The following is a 14,118-nucleotide window of genomic DNA, read 5'->3' as shown; positions in this document are numbered from 1 at the left end:
CCAACAAGGAAACGGTAAATCCACACACCATAGCACTGTGGAGATTCATTTGTCGCAATGTGACCAATATACATACATATAAAGAACAATGTAACACTTCAAAAAATTATGGTTGCAATAAATTTAATTATTAAAATAATCAATTAGGTTATTATATTTCTAATCATGTTTTGTCTGTATTATTTATTGGGTTTGGGGGCCACACCCATCAGCGATCAGGGGTTTCTCCTGGCTCTGAGCTCAGAAATCACTCTTTTCATTCTCAGGGGACCTTATAGGATGCCAAGAATCCAACCAGGGTAGGTCCTGGGTCATCGGTGTGCAAAGCAAACACCTTACCACTGTGATATCACTCCAGCAAATCATGTTTTGTTTTAATAACGTCATTGATCAATGCTTTTTTTGACAGATTTAAACAATTTTTTTCATTTTCATAATTATTTATTTTTTAAATATAATTTTTATTTTAATCATAGTGGCTTACATATCGTTGACAATACTATTTTAGGTACATGTTAATATAAAATCAGGGGAATTCCCATCACCGAATTGTCCTCCCTCCCATATCTTCTTCCCTCACCCCTGGGGCTGCTAGAATAAGTGATCCCCTCTGTGCCTCGCTTACTACTTAGTGGTCTTACATCTGTTTGGTCTAGGTACCTCCCTTCCCACCCCCCCCTAATTGGGAGGCCGGACTTGAGCTATGACCTGCATAACAACCATGATCTCTAGTTCCAGAGGTCTGTCTGAGACGTTCGCAACGGAATGGGACTTCTGGAAACATAACGAAAGACGCTATTCCAGGCCCCATCCTAGGATCAGTGCAAAGACCAGGACCGCCAACCAAGAAGATGGATTAAGACAACACTGAGGGAACAGAACTTCTAGAACCACAAAGAAAGACATAATCATAAGTTCAACTCCTTGACTTGTGTAGCTACCGAGACCTCTAGATACAGAAGTCTGATTTTATCACCCAGGATGGAGCAGAAGTCTTCCATACACCACAAAAGCACCAAGGGGAGAGAAAATGAACCTTAAAGGAGTCTGTAGTTAATCCCATGACAATATACTTCAAGGGTGGAGAATCCCTGTATCTCTGTCCAGGGGTCCTCAAACTTTTTAAACAGGGGGCCAGTTCACTGTCCTTCAGAGTGTTGGAGGACCAGATTATAGTAAAAACAAAAATTCTGAACAAATTTCTATGCACACTGCATATATCTTATTTAGAAGTGAAGAAACAAAATGGGAATAAATTCAATATGTGGCCCGTGGGCCGTAGTTTGAAGACCCCTGTTAGACAAAGGAAATTCCTTTTCGAATGACTCCAATATTTACTGTGCATGTGCAGGAGGGGAAAAAAGGGCAAAAAGCACAAAACAAATTATTATTATTATTTATTTATCTATTTTTTTGTTGATTTCTTTGTTTTGGTTTGGCTATTGAAATTGATGTCTCCATTTATATTTGTTTATTTATTTTTCTTCTTTTCTTTTCTTCCTTTAGGTGCTCTGCCACATTTTTTTATCTCAATACCAAGGCTTTTATGTGGTGCTTACGTTTCTTTTTTTTTTTTTTTTTTTGGAGTGCTCACTTGACATTTTATTTGACACCTCTTTAAGTACTGTTGTGGTGTTTCACCTTCTTTTTCCCCTTTGCTTCTCAAACCAAGGTCAATGCTTTTTAAAATTAATTTTACTTCTCGGTATGTTTGATTTGATTAATGTATTGATTGATACTTTATAATTTTGTGTTTCAGACTTTATATTTTCTAACTCTACGTCTGACAAACATACTTCTATTTAATTTATATATTAATAATTGAAATATCTGATGGCCTATAATGAAAGTAATGCTAGTAGAAGTTGTGGCTGAGTAAGTAGTCAAAGTATAATGTCATACCTTGGAGGAACTGAAGATCAGTGGTGACAGCTACTGGAAATTAGCCAGAGCAGTGGAAAACACTCAGATTAAAGTCCAGCATGACACTGAAAATAGCAGTACTGACAATGACTTCTTTTATGCACATTGAAATATTCTAGGCTAGGTTGCTATTGAGGCAGAATGGCACATCTGATAATAAATTCGCATGGGTTTGACTTGAAAATGCATAAGGATAAAAGCACTTGCACATCTTCAGTAGAAACAAACTTTGAAATAATTCCCATAGATCATCACCACTTAGAGAATCTCAATTTTAAAGAATTAACATGCATAGTAAGGTGGTATCTTTAACAATGGTAAATTTATTTTTTTATTTAAACAACTTTATTACATACATGATTGTGTTTGGGTTTCAGTCATGTAAAGAACACCACCCATCACCAGTGAACATTCCCATCACCAATGTCCCAAATCTCCCTCCTCCCCATCCGACCCCTGCCTATACTCTAGACAGGCTTTCTATTTTCCTCGTACATTCTCATTATTAGGACAGTTCAAAATGTAGTTATTTCTCTAACTAAACTCATCTCTGTTTGTGGTGAGCTTCATGAGGTGAGCTGTAACTTCCAGCTCTTTCCTCTTTTGTGTCTGAAAGTTATTATTGCAAGAATGTCTTTCATTTTTCTTAAAACCCATAGATAAGTGAGATCATTCTGCATCTTTCTCTCTCTCTCTGACTTATTTCACTCAGCATAATAGATTCCATGTACATCCATGTATAGGAAAATTTCATGACTTCATCTCTCCTGACAGCTGCATGATATTCCATTGTGTATATGTACCACAGTTTCTTTAGCCATTCAGCTGTTGAAAGGTATCTTGGCTGTTTCCAGAGTCTTGCTATGGTAAATAGTGCTGCAATGAATATAGGTGTAAGGAAGGGATTTTTGTATTGTATTTTTGTGTTCCTAGGGTATATTCCTAGGAATGGTATAGCTGGGTCGTATGGGAGCCCGGTTTTCAGTTTTTGGAGGAATCTCCATATTGCTTTCCATAAAGGTTGAACTAGATGGCATTCCCCCAGCAGTGGATAAGAGTTCCTTTCTCTCCACATCCCTGCCAACACTGATTGTTCTCATTCTTTGTGATGTGTGCCAATCTCTGGGGTGTGAGGTGGTACCTCATAGTTCTTTTAATTTGCATCTCCCTGATGATTAGTGATGTGGAGCATTTTTTCATGTGTCTTTTGGCCATTTGTATTTCTTCTTTGTCAAAGTGTCTGTCCATTTCTTCTCCCCATTTTTTGATGGGTTTAGATGTTTTTTTTTTTCTTGTAAATTTCTGTCAGTGCCTTGTATATTTTGGAGATTAGCCCCTTATCTGATGGGTATCAGGTGAAAAGCTTCTCCCACTCAGTGAGGGGCTCTTGTATCCTGGGCGCTATTTCTTTTGAGGCGAAGAAGCTTCTCAGCTTAATATATTCCCATCTGTTAATCTCTGCTTTCAGTGGTCTATCAATCTTGTTTATTTTTTCAAAGAATCAACTTCTGCTCTCGTTGATCTTTCAGATTGTTTTCCGGGTTTCCACTTTATTGATTTCTGCTCTCAGCTTTGTTATTTTCTTCTGTCTCCCTATTTTTGGTTCCTTTTGTTGAGTACTTTCTAATTCTGTGAGCTGCGTCATTAAGCTATTCAGGTATGCCCCTTCTTCTTTCCTGATGTGTGCTTGCAAAACTATAAATTTTCCTCTCAGTACCGCTTTTGCTGTGTCCCATAGGTTCTGATAGTTTGTGTCTCCATTGTCATTTGTATTTAGGAAGGTTTTGATTTCCTCTTTGATTTCATCTCAGACCCACTGGTTATTCAGTATTAGGCTGTTTAATTTCCAGGTATTAAAGTTTTTCTTCTGTGTCCCTTTGTAGTTCACATATAATTTTAGGGCCTTGTGGTCAGCAAAGGTAGCCTGCAAAATTTGTATCCTCTTGATATTATGGAGGTATGTTTTGTGTGCTAGCATGTAGTCTATCCTGGAGAATGCCCCATTACATTAGATAAGAATGTGTATCCAGACTTCTGGGGGTGGAGTGTCCTGTATATATCTACTAGGCCTCTTTCTTCCATTTCTCTTTTCAGATCTAGTATATTCTTGTTGGGTTTCAGTCTGGTTGACCTGTCAAGTCATGACAATGCCGTGTTGAGGTCTCCCGCAATTATTGTGTTGTTATTGATATTATTTCTCAGATTTGTCAACAATTGTAGTAAATATTTTGCTGGCCCCTCATTTGGTGCACATATGTTTAGGAGAGTGATTTCTTCCTGCTGTACATATCCCTTGATTAATATATAATGTCCATCTTTGTCCCTTACAACTTTCCTAAGTATAAAGTTTGCATCATCTGATATTCGTATGGCCACTCCAGCTTTTTTATGGGTGTTGTTTGCTTGGATGTTTTTCCTCCAGCTTTTTATTTTTACCCTATGTTTGTTCTGACTATTCAGGTACATTTCTTGTAGGCAGAAGGTTGGATTGAGTTTTTTGATTCATTTATCCACTCTGTGTCTCTTAACTGGTGCATTTAGTCTATATACATTGAGAGAAAGAATTGTCTTGGGAGTTGGTGCCATCTTTATATCGAAGTTTGGTGTGTCTGTTGGTCAGTTTTGTCTTAAAGTAGGCCTTTCAGTTTTTCTTTTAAGAATGGTTTTGAGTCTGTAAAGTTTCTGAGCTGTTGTTTGTCTGTGAAACCATGTATTGTTCCTTCAAATCTGAAAGTGAGTTTTGCTGGGTGCAGTATTCTAGGCGAAGCATTTATTTCATTGAGTTTTGTCACTATGTCCCACCACTGCCTTCTGGCCTTGAGTGTTTCCGGTAACAGGTCTGCAGTAAATCTCAAGGATGTTCCCTTGAATGTAATTTCTCTTTTCGATCTTGCTGCTTTCAGAATTTTGTCTCTGTGGGATTCTTCATTGTGACTAGGATGTGTCTTGGGGTGGTTTTTCTGGGGTCTCTTTTAGTTGGTACTCTTCAGGCATGCAGGATTTGATCGCATGTATTCTTTAGCTCTGGTAGTTTCTCTTTAATGATGTTCTTGACCATTGATACTTCCTGGAGATTATCTTCCTGGGTCTCTGGGACTCCAATGATTCTTAAGTTGTTTCTGTTGAGCTTATCATAGACTTCTATTTTCATCTGTTCCCATTCTTGGAGTAATTTTTCCATTGTTTGATCATTTGCTTTGAGGCTTTTTTCCAGTTTCTTCTTTTGTATGGAATTGTTATTCATCTCAACTTCCAGTGTACTAATTCTATCCTCAGCTGCTGTTAACCCATGGGAAAGCTCACCCATGTTTTTCTTCAATTCATCTACTGAGGTTTTCAGACCTGATATTTGACCTGAAATTTAAGTTTGGAGTTTTCTGATTTCTATCTTCATATTCTCTTCATTCTTATTAGTGTTCTCTTCTATACTTTCTTTGAGTTCTTTGAACATCTTCCATATTGCGACTCTAAACTCCTTATCTGAGAGACTGACTAGTTGGTTGGTCATGTTCAAGTCATCAGAGTTGCCATTGTCATTCTCTATGTCTGGCACTGGCCTGCGTTGTTTCCCCATTGTCACACTTGTATTGTGGGTTTTTCTACATGTTGTGGTTGTATTCATTGGCTAAATGATGTGCATAGCTGCGAAGTGGAGCGGTTGCGCTCCTCTGGATCCTCCCTTTTTGGGTGTGTAAACTTACCTCCAGGGAAGGCGAGCTGTCTGCAGGTGAGCAACACACAGGATAAAATCAGGCCAAAAATGCAGCACAGCACAGAAGACAGGCAGATAGGGGTGCTGGCGTCTGAGTTCCAGCAGAGTTCAGCGGCTTCCCCTTTCTGGGCATGTAAACTCACCTCCAGTGAAGTCTCCAGGGAAAGCGAGTCATCCGCTGATGAGCCACACACAGGATGAAATCAGGCCGAAAATGCAGCACAGCACAAAAGACAGGCAGATAGGGGTGCTGGCATCTGAGTTCCCAGAAATCCTTTCGAACTTTAATCCTAGTCTGAAATGGGTAATCCCCTCAGATGGTTAGGGCTTCCTATCCTCTTACTGACAAAGGTGAAAGAGCTTGAAGCCTCCAAGACCTTCACTGTGGTCTCCAGGGTCACCCAGAAAATTGACATTCACCTCTGAAGCAGGCAGGATCACCGGCAGGAACACTGATGAAATCCAGTCACAGGCAGTTGAAAACAGCATGACACAAGATGGCTTCTGTACCCTTCTGACTCCTGGCAGAAACCAGCAGGAATCAGTGTGTTTATGTCCTGACCCACCTCTGAAGCAGGCAGGATCGCCAGCAGGAACGCAGATGAAATCCAGTCTCAGGCAGCTCTGAAGCAGGCAGGATCACCAGCAGGAACACTGATGAAATGCAGTCTCATGCAGCTCTGAAGCAGGCAGGATCACCGGCAGGAACGCTGATGAAATCCAGTCTCCTGGTTAATTTAATTTCAAGTGGTCCTACCATATAGCTCAGCAGAATTTGCCATGTATATATGAGTTCCTACGGTAGATATTTAGCACTGGCAAAAATAGATATTAATGGAATCAAATTTATTTTCTGAGAAAAACAGCATCATTAATGCCTTTTAACTCTGATAGGATCAATACAGTTGTATCACTTGAAATGTCCTACACCTAGAGTCCTATATTTGCCCATCACTTTACTTAAAAAAAACTAGTGAAATCCCTTTTTCATTTATTTCTTTTCTGCTCCCTCCCTTCTTTTTTATTTTCTATGTATACAATTACCATAAATTATTTCTATTTTATGTCTTTCAATTAGTTCCTACGGTAGATATTTAGCACTGGCAAAAATAGATATTAATGGAATCAAATTTATTTCCTGAGAAAAACAGCATCATTAATGCCTTTTAACTCTGATAGGATCAATACAGTTGTATCACTTGAAATGTCCTACACCTAGAGTCCTATATTTGCCCATCACTTTACATAAAAAAACTAGTGAAATCCCTTTTTCATTTATTTCTTTTCTGCTCCCTCCCTTCTTTTTTATTTTCTATGTATACAATTACCATAAATTATTTCTATTTTATGTCTTTCAATTATGCATACTTATGCTTTCCCTTCACAAATATGCAAAATTTTATAGAAAAAAATTTAAAATATAAAAATGATTGAATCGTTCTAACTGTAGGCAACATAAAGTCATGTTCTCATTGCCCAAATCTGAAGTTTGATTTACAATTTAAAATGCACAAATTTGTTTCCCAACCTGCCAATTGTTTTCTTGCCAATAAAGTCCTTCTTTTCCATTCAACTGTTACTGTCATTTCTGGAAGACCCAAATCAATATAACATCAAAATATTTTCCTTTAGAATTCCTTTATAATTAGATTAGATGGGAAAAAGAAAAATTTGACCATTTCATTTTCTGTGAAACTATAAAGCACCAGTATTGTACTACATTGCTAGTGTCAGCTAAGTGGTACACATCTGTGGATGCTAGTATAATACAGCTGCTAAATTAACACACAGAGCTCCATGTGGTTACTCTTGGCAGGATGATCTTTGAGAACAGAGCCAGGATCACTGCCTGACATTTTCCCCATATAAACAAAAATCAAGATCCATCTCTATATGATAATTAATCAGTTAATGTTATCCCAAACTACCATTTAATCCATCATTCTCACTTCTATAAAATTTATATATACCAATTTATGAAAAAATTGACAAGGTTGTGACACCAAGAATAAGTAATTTTTTCAAATTCTTTTCCAGTGTTTTCATTTTGACTTACGTCATAGCATTTTCAGTTAGCAGTATTTAATGGCATTAATAACTAAATCAAATATCATTTATTTTATTTTATTGAAACAATTATGATCTACAGAATCTTTTATAGTTGAATTTTAGGTATACAATGAGTCAGCGTCCTTGCCTCCACCAGTGTCAACCTCCCTCCACCAATGGACCAAAGTACATCCAGTACCAGCACACTTTTCCCCCTGGTCTACCAGTATAACAGGATTCTTTAAGCTTAGGTTGTTATAGTTTAAGTCTTTTGATTCTATTATTAATTTTAGGTTAGATATTTAGTTCTGTTCTTATTTATTTCCCCAGCAATGCATCCGAGATCACTTTGCCACTGGCCCCAGACTTTCTTTGATATTTTCTTCTTAATTTTATAGGAAAAAAACTCTAATTTTATAGAAAAACCATGTTCTAAGATTTTACAAAAAAGATGTTAGCCCAAATTTAAAAGATAAGAGATAAAAATGAAATTAAAAAGGTGTTTGTGGCAGGTTTATTGTTAGTTTTTTTGTTTGCAGTTTTTTTGCATAGGAAAAAATGGGGAATAGGAAAATATGGGGGAAATATAAATGAAAAATATTTGGCCTAAAAACAGGGAGACCTTACCTATGAAACATCCTGGCATAAAACCAACTATAGGCTCCAGGTGTACTAAGTTGTCTAACCCCAAAGTCTTTCTCTGTGGTCCTAATAAAAGTTCTTTACGACCATGATTTTCATGGTCAGATTTCTTTAGTTAGACATCCTACTTTTTATACTGATCCTATGTCAAAGACAGGGTGAATGGAACATCTTTTTTCATCTCACCATTAGGTGGCAATGCAGAAAACCTTGCCCTGGAAGCAGTTTGTTGCTGTTACCAAGTCGTTAGGGTGTCATTTGAACACAAGATGGAGGAAGTTGATTAAAAGGCAGCATTAGGGCTTTCCCTGATAGATGTCCGATACCTGGTGCTATTGCAGAAAACCATGCTATTTCCATAGATGGGATCCAAGGTAAAATAGTGAATGGCCAATTTCCGATCTGAAGCCTAAGCCAAGGCACTATGACAGTGTTCAGGGTGTAGGCCCCTCTGCAATATAAAATGTATGTGTTTCTATCACTATTAGATAAGAACTTGTTTCTATATGTAAGAATTATCCATTTAATGTGCCTCAGCAAAAAGGAACAGTGCCACATGGTACTACTGGTGCATATGTGAGTAAAAATAACAAGCTAAACAATCCAGATAACCTGGTTCTAACATAAACTCCCATCACAAGAGAAACATATCTCCCAGAATTTTCTATTAAACAGATCCAAAAAAGGGAATGGGGGAAACTGCTGCTTCAGAAGTGAAGATAGACAGTAAGAATTTTACCTAAGACATATGTGAAGGAGATATACATGTCCCTTTAAGTCTTTTGAAATGCTGGGGGTATTTAAATTCTGGAGCACACCATCAGCCTGTGACAAATTCTTGTGGAGTCTGAAAAATGGCTCCCAGTAGACACATGTCAGGAAATGTCCACGAGCTGAGATTTCTCAAAAACCGAATCTGGTAATAATCAACAGTCCACAGTGAAGGGAGGTGGGTAAAAGGGGCCACCGAGTACAAATCAGGAGAAGGGAGAGTGCCAGCTTCTTAGGCTGAGGCAAGGCAGGCTAGGAATCTGTCTTTTCACTTTGGGAGCGGGTTGGCAGCTGGCTGGGGCGAGGGAAACATTCTGATTCTTAAGAGTTAAGAAGTGATGGTATAAAAGCTTAAAAGGGGGGGGGTATAACAGATGAGAGTGCTCTTACAAGTAACACGTGAGAAAAAAGGCTACGAAAGAATTTGTAAGCTGGGTAGTGGCCGGGATGCATTATACATAACAGGAAGGACATTATACACAATAGACAGACATTTTTTATATAACAGATGAACATTAGGCAGACATTGAGGTAGTCAACACATGCAATTCATTAGACAGACATTGAGGATCAATCCATGGGCTACAGTTGAAAGATGTCTCTGGAACAATGAGTCAGAACGCTTAAAAATATAAGACAGCAAATCAAATGGGAAGATTTTCCATTTTCTAGGCTAATCATCATTTGTTAGGGTAAACTTTACTGAAGAAAGGCTTCATGGATTAGATTATGCATAGAGCATTATTTTAAAAAAATCATAATTTTCAAAATTAGAAAACTAAGTGGTATGGTAATGAGCACTGTAAGAGGACTCTACACCATGAAGAATAACCTAGAGGCTCTTGAATATCCAGGTTCCTTTTCTTAGAACAAACTAAAATCATGAGCATTATGGTATAATGGTAAACTACATACAATTGAAAACAAATTATGACATAATGAATGATCATGCAGGAGGAATCATGGCATGCAGTTGCATACACTTCTGTTATCTGTGGACGTAATTGTCAGATAATATTTTCAGGCATAAAAAAGTAGAAAATGAATATTCAAATTTTTGTAATAATATTATTTTAATGAGCACTGTCTTCTGAGTCTAATATAGTACAGCATTGCAATGCAAAACTAGGGCGACCAACCTATATCTCCAAGTAAACTGTGGACAAAAAGATCAATTATTTTTCTATTCTTTTTTTTTTTTTGGTTTTTGGGCCACACCCAGCGGTGCTCAGGGGTTACTCCTGGCTGTCTGCTCAGAAATAGCTCCTGGCAGGCACGGGGGACCATATCGGACACCGGGATTCGAACCAACCACCTTAGGTCCTGGATCGGCTGCTTGCAAGGCAAACACCGCTGTGCTATCTCTCCGGGCCCTCTCCTGGAAATCTTAACCATAGTGAAAGGAGCTGAGAAACAAAAGTCAAAGAAGCCAGACGAATAAAGGGGTCCCAGAAACGCCACCTCAGCCTGAAAAGATGCAAAGGGTTTTCTTGCCTCAAATCTTTTCCATCCCTCTGTAAGCTCCTCCAGTCCTGAGGACTTCAGCATGAGGACACAATCTCTTCTCTGCAAGGGGAGGAAAATGGGGTACTCGCATGTGAGCCTGAGGACTGAGCTGCTTTGTCCTTTACTTGAGGGGTTCAGTAGGTGGGTTTGGGCAGAGATTCCAGATCTTGCGATGTACACATAAGAACTGCCTGGAACCAGGAGCAAGCTCCACGAAGAACAGTGCCGAGTGCAAAGATCCCGCCCCTGAAACTCATGGTAGAAGATTCCAGGCTGGGCTACCGTTTGCCACGCCCCTCCACTTCCTGTGGCTTGTGGGCGGTGCTTGGTCACAAACTCCTTACCGAGGAAGGAGGAAGGGTTACTGGTTTTGCAGGTGGCGTAGGCTTCAGGTAAGACCCTAAATAAGGACTGGGGAGACCCCAAAACTAGTCCCAGAGCAATCCTACGGTGACTAGGTCACCTAGGCTTCTTCGCCAATCGATCAGGTTGAGGGCTCAGTACACCAGGTGGGGGAACCTCTGGGATTTAGAGAGACAGTCAAATATGGCCGATCATTTAAAACCAACACCAGGTTGGTCCATTCCCTGAGCCCAGCTGGTGTGTGTGTGTGTGTGTGTGTGTGTCTGTGTCTGTGTGTGTGTGTGTGTGTGTTGTGGGGAGGTCTGGAATGCTTTTACTTATTCTTGGCCACATGGTTCTGCCCTTAGCCATAGTAAGCCACCGGCCCTGCCAATCTCCAGAATAGCCCCAGAATAAAACAGACGTTAAGCAGATAACGGCTCTGAACCGCATGGTCCTTGCCAGCATTAGCAGTATGACATGGTGCCCTTCTCCCCCACATCTCCGCACCATCAAGCCTGGACCTGAGCTTTGAACCCTGTCTCCCTGTAACCCTTAGGTCGAGGATCAGGAACGATAATCAGAAGACTGATTATCAGACCATAAGCATTGTCTGAGAGGTCAAAGGAGAGGGAAATGAAAAGGGAAAATAACGAAAAAAGGTAGAGCCCCTAAAAGATTTGTAGCATCCCATTCTTCCTCCAAAAAATGGAGACAGTTTACTGAGCATCCACAAATCGGACCCCCTGGGGGATCTGAACTTTCAAGGGAGGGGGCTTTGTGTGGTGAACCTGAGTCAGTGCTGGCTTTTCATTATGGCCATGTTTAACAAAAGAGCTAAATAGGGTGGGGGAGTGTAACCAGGCTGACTTCTTGGGGAGCTAGCAGCCCAGAACAGATAGATTTCTGGCTCATCACCTGCCTTCATGTTGCAACAGTGTTAGCTGTCTACCCACTCCCATTGTGGGTGGAACTTTGTTTGGAAGGTGGAGCACAGAGGGTAGATGCTATATGTGGTATTATCAAGTTCTTGTCCAGCTCACAACATATTTTAACTTTGAGCCTGCATGTTGTCAAAGGTGACCATTTTATCTTTATAATTTTAGGGGTAAGTGTGGTGTGGCTTCAGCTACAGTGGATTCCAGGCTCAGTGTTCAGGGATCATTTCTAGCAGAAATCCAGGGTCCTCTGTTGAGCCAGATTTGAACTGAGTCTACCTGTACAAGGCTGGGGCCTTAACCCCTATACTAAATCTCTAGCACAACTGGATCCCTTTTGATTTTGTTTTGTGGCAGTACCTCGTCCTCTGTTCTATTGGTTGGATCCCCAGTCCTTCAGAATTTGAGAGTTGGAGGTGTTTTCTGAACAGCAGTTAGGACTAGCCAGCAAAAAAAGATACTTCAGGACTTACATGGATTCAAAATAAGACTGAGTGAGAGGGGGAATCCATACCAGAATAGATATTATACACAGAATCTAGAGTCAGTACTGGGAAACCCCATGGAGCATTTCTAAAAGAAAAATCACTAAATTTACTCCTCATCTAGCTAAGTATAACTTATATTTTAGCCAAATGAGGTGACCCAGGCCTACTAAAAATAACAAAAGAAAAAAATTCCCTTGAATGATGACTGTGTCACAACTCTCGGCCACGTTGATAGGCTTTATCCAGAGAAGAATTCAGGTTTTCTCTTACAAGTTCTTAGACACAGAAGTTATGTTGAGAGCTCTGAAAAACTAGCACTGTATTAGAGCCATTGGAGGTAGATTTTAATTGTTTTCTATTTTTTTGGGGGGGGGTCCTTCACATTGATCTGATTGATGGTGGAGTTTATTTCTACCTTTTTTTCTCTAAGACAGTGATTCCCCATTGCCTGTGCTGTGTACACCCCTGCCTTGTGCCATCCATAATTGCACTAATGCCTTGCAAGAAGAAGGTCAAATCGTCAAAGATTTCAGGCCCTCAGTAAGGCTGAGGATTCAGAGCTTGAAAATCTCTCTAACCTTCGGGAGAAGTATCTCTCTAACCTTTTCGAGAAGTCTTCTCTCAGCCACAATCCTGTGATGCCTGAAAAGAAGGAGGAAGCTGCTGGTGCTGGTCCATCCAGCACTTCTGAGTGTGCTCAGAGCCTCTGCAGCTCTGCTGCTTCTGGCATAACCACCACACCAAGTGGGCAAGATGAAGGCTCCGAGAGTCAAGAAATGTCTAACAATCCAAGTGGTTCTCAGGCTGGGGCAGAAGCTACAAATGTTCCGGTGGGTGATACCGATCCTAAAGTGGGTTCTCTGGTGAATTTCATGATTACGAAGTATCTGCTAAAAGAGCTCCTAACTAGGGAAGATATGCTGAAGCTTATCATCAAGGAACGTGAAGAGCACTACACTGAGATCTTCCTCAAGGCCTGTCAGTGTGTGGAGTTAGTCTTTGGCCTTGGTGTGAAAGAAGTAGATCCTGATGACCACTGCTATGTTCTTCTCCCCAAAGTGGGCCTCACCTATGATGGGCTGAGGAGCGGTGCAGAGGGTGTTCCCAAAACCGGTGTCCTCATTCTTGTCCTTGGGGTGATTTTCATCAAGGGCAACTGTGCCACTGAAGAAGAAGTCTGGGAAGTGCTCGATATGTTAGGAACACATTCCACTGAGGATAGTTTCGTCTTTGGAGATATCAGGAAGCTTGTTACTCAAGATTTTGTGAGAGAAAAATACCTTGTACATCGGCAAGTAACTGATAGTGATCCTGAGCAATTTCAATTTTTTTGGGGCCCAAGAGCTCATGCTGAAACCAGCAAGATGAAAGTGCTGGAATTTATGGCCAAGGTTATTGACACCGACCCAAGTTCTTTTGAATCTCAATATGAGGAAGCTTTGCAGGATGAAGCAAAGAAAGCTAAAAGCAAGAGTGGAGCCTGTGCTGACTAGACTGCCGGTCCTAGTGTCAAGTTTAGTAGCTTTTCATCCCTAGAATAGTTATGGATAGTTTTCCTATGCACAGTTTGAAGAAGTTATTGATGCTCATACACATATGAAGAGCTACTTAAACATATGCAGGTGTATCCCTAATTTACTTGTTGATACATTAGTTGAAATGTTTCATTTTATGTAGATTATACTACTTTTCAAACCCTATAGTTTTATGATTGATACTGATCATATGTTTTATGCTATAATGTGAT

The 14,118-nt window shown here is 39.9% G+C and overlaps 1 protein-coding gene across 1 annotated transcript; it reads left to right on the top strand.

Annotated features, from left to right (window-relative positions):
* The first annotated feature begins 10,858 nt into the window (after positions 1–10,858).
* On the top strand, positions 10,859–13,864 carry LOC125998828 (melanoma-associated antigen B16-like). Its single transcript, XM_049766889.1, has 2 exons — positions 10,859–10,995; positions 12,877–13,864. Exons 1-2 carry the CDS (start codon positions 10,859–10,861, stop codon positions 13,862–13,864), a joined length of 1,125 nt encoding a protein of 374 aa, XP_049622846.1.
* The last annotated feature ends 254 nt before the right edge of the window (positions 13,865–14,118 follow it).

Source organism: Suncus etruscus, chromosome X (genome assembly GCF_024139225.1).
Source record: "Suncus etruscus isolate mSunEtr1 chromosome X, mSunEtr1.pri.cur, whole genome shotgun sequence".
NCBI classification, from domain to species: domain Eukaryota; kingdom Metazoa; phylum Chordata; class Mammalia; order Eulipotyphla; family Soricidae; genus Suncus; species Suncus etruscus.
This window is presented reverse-complemented; position numbering and strand designations above follow the sequence as displayed.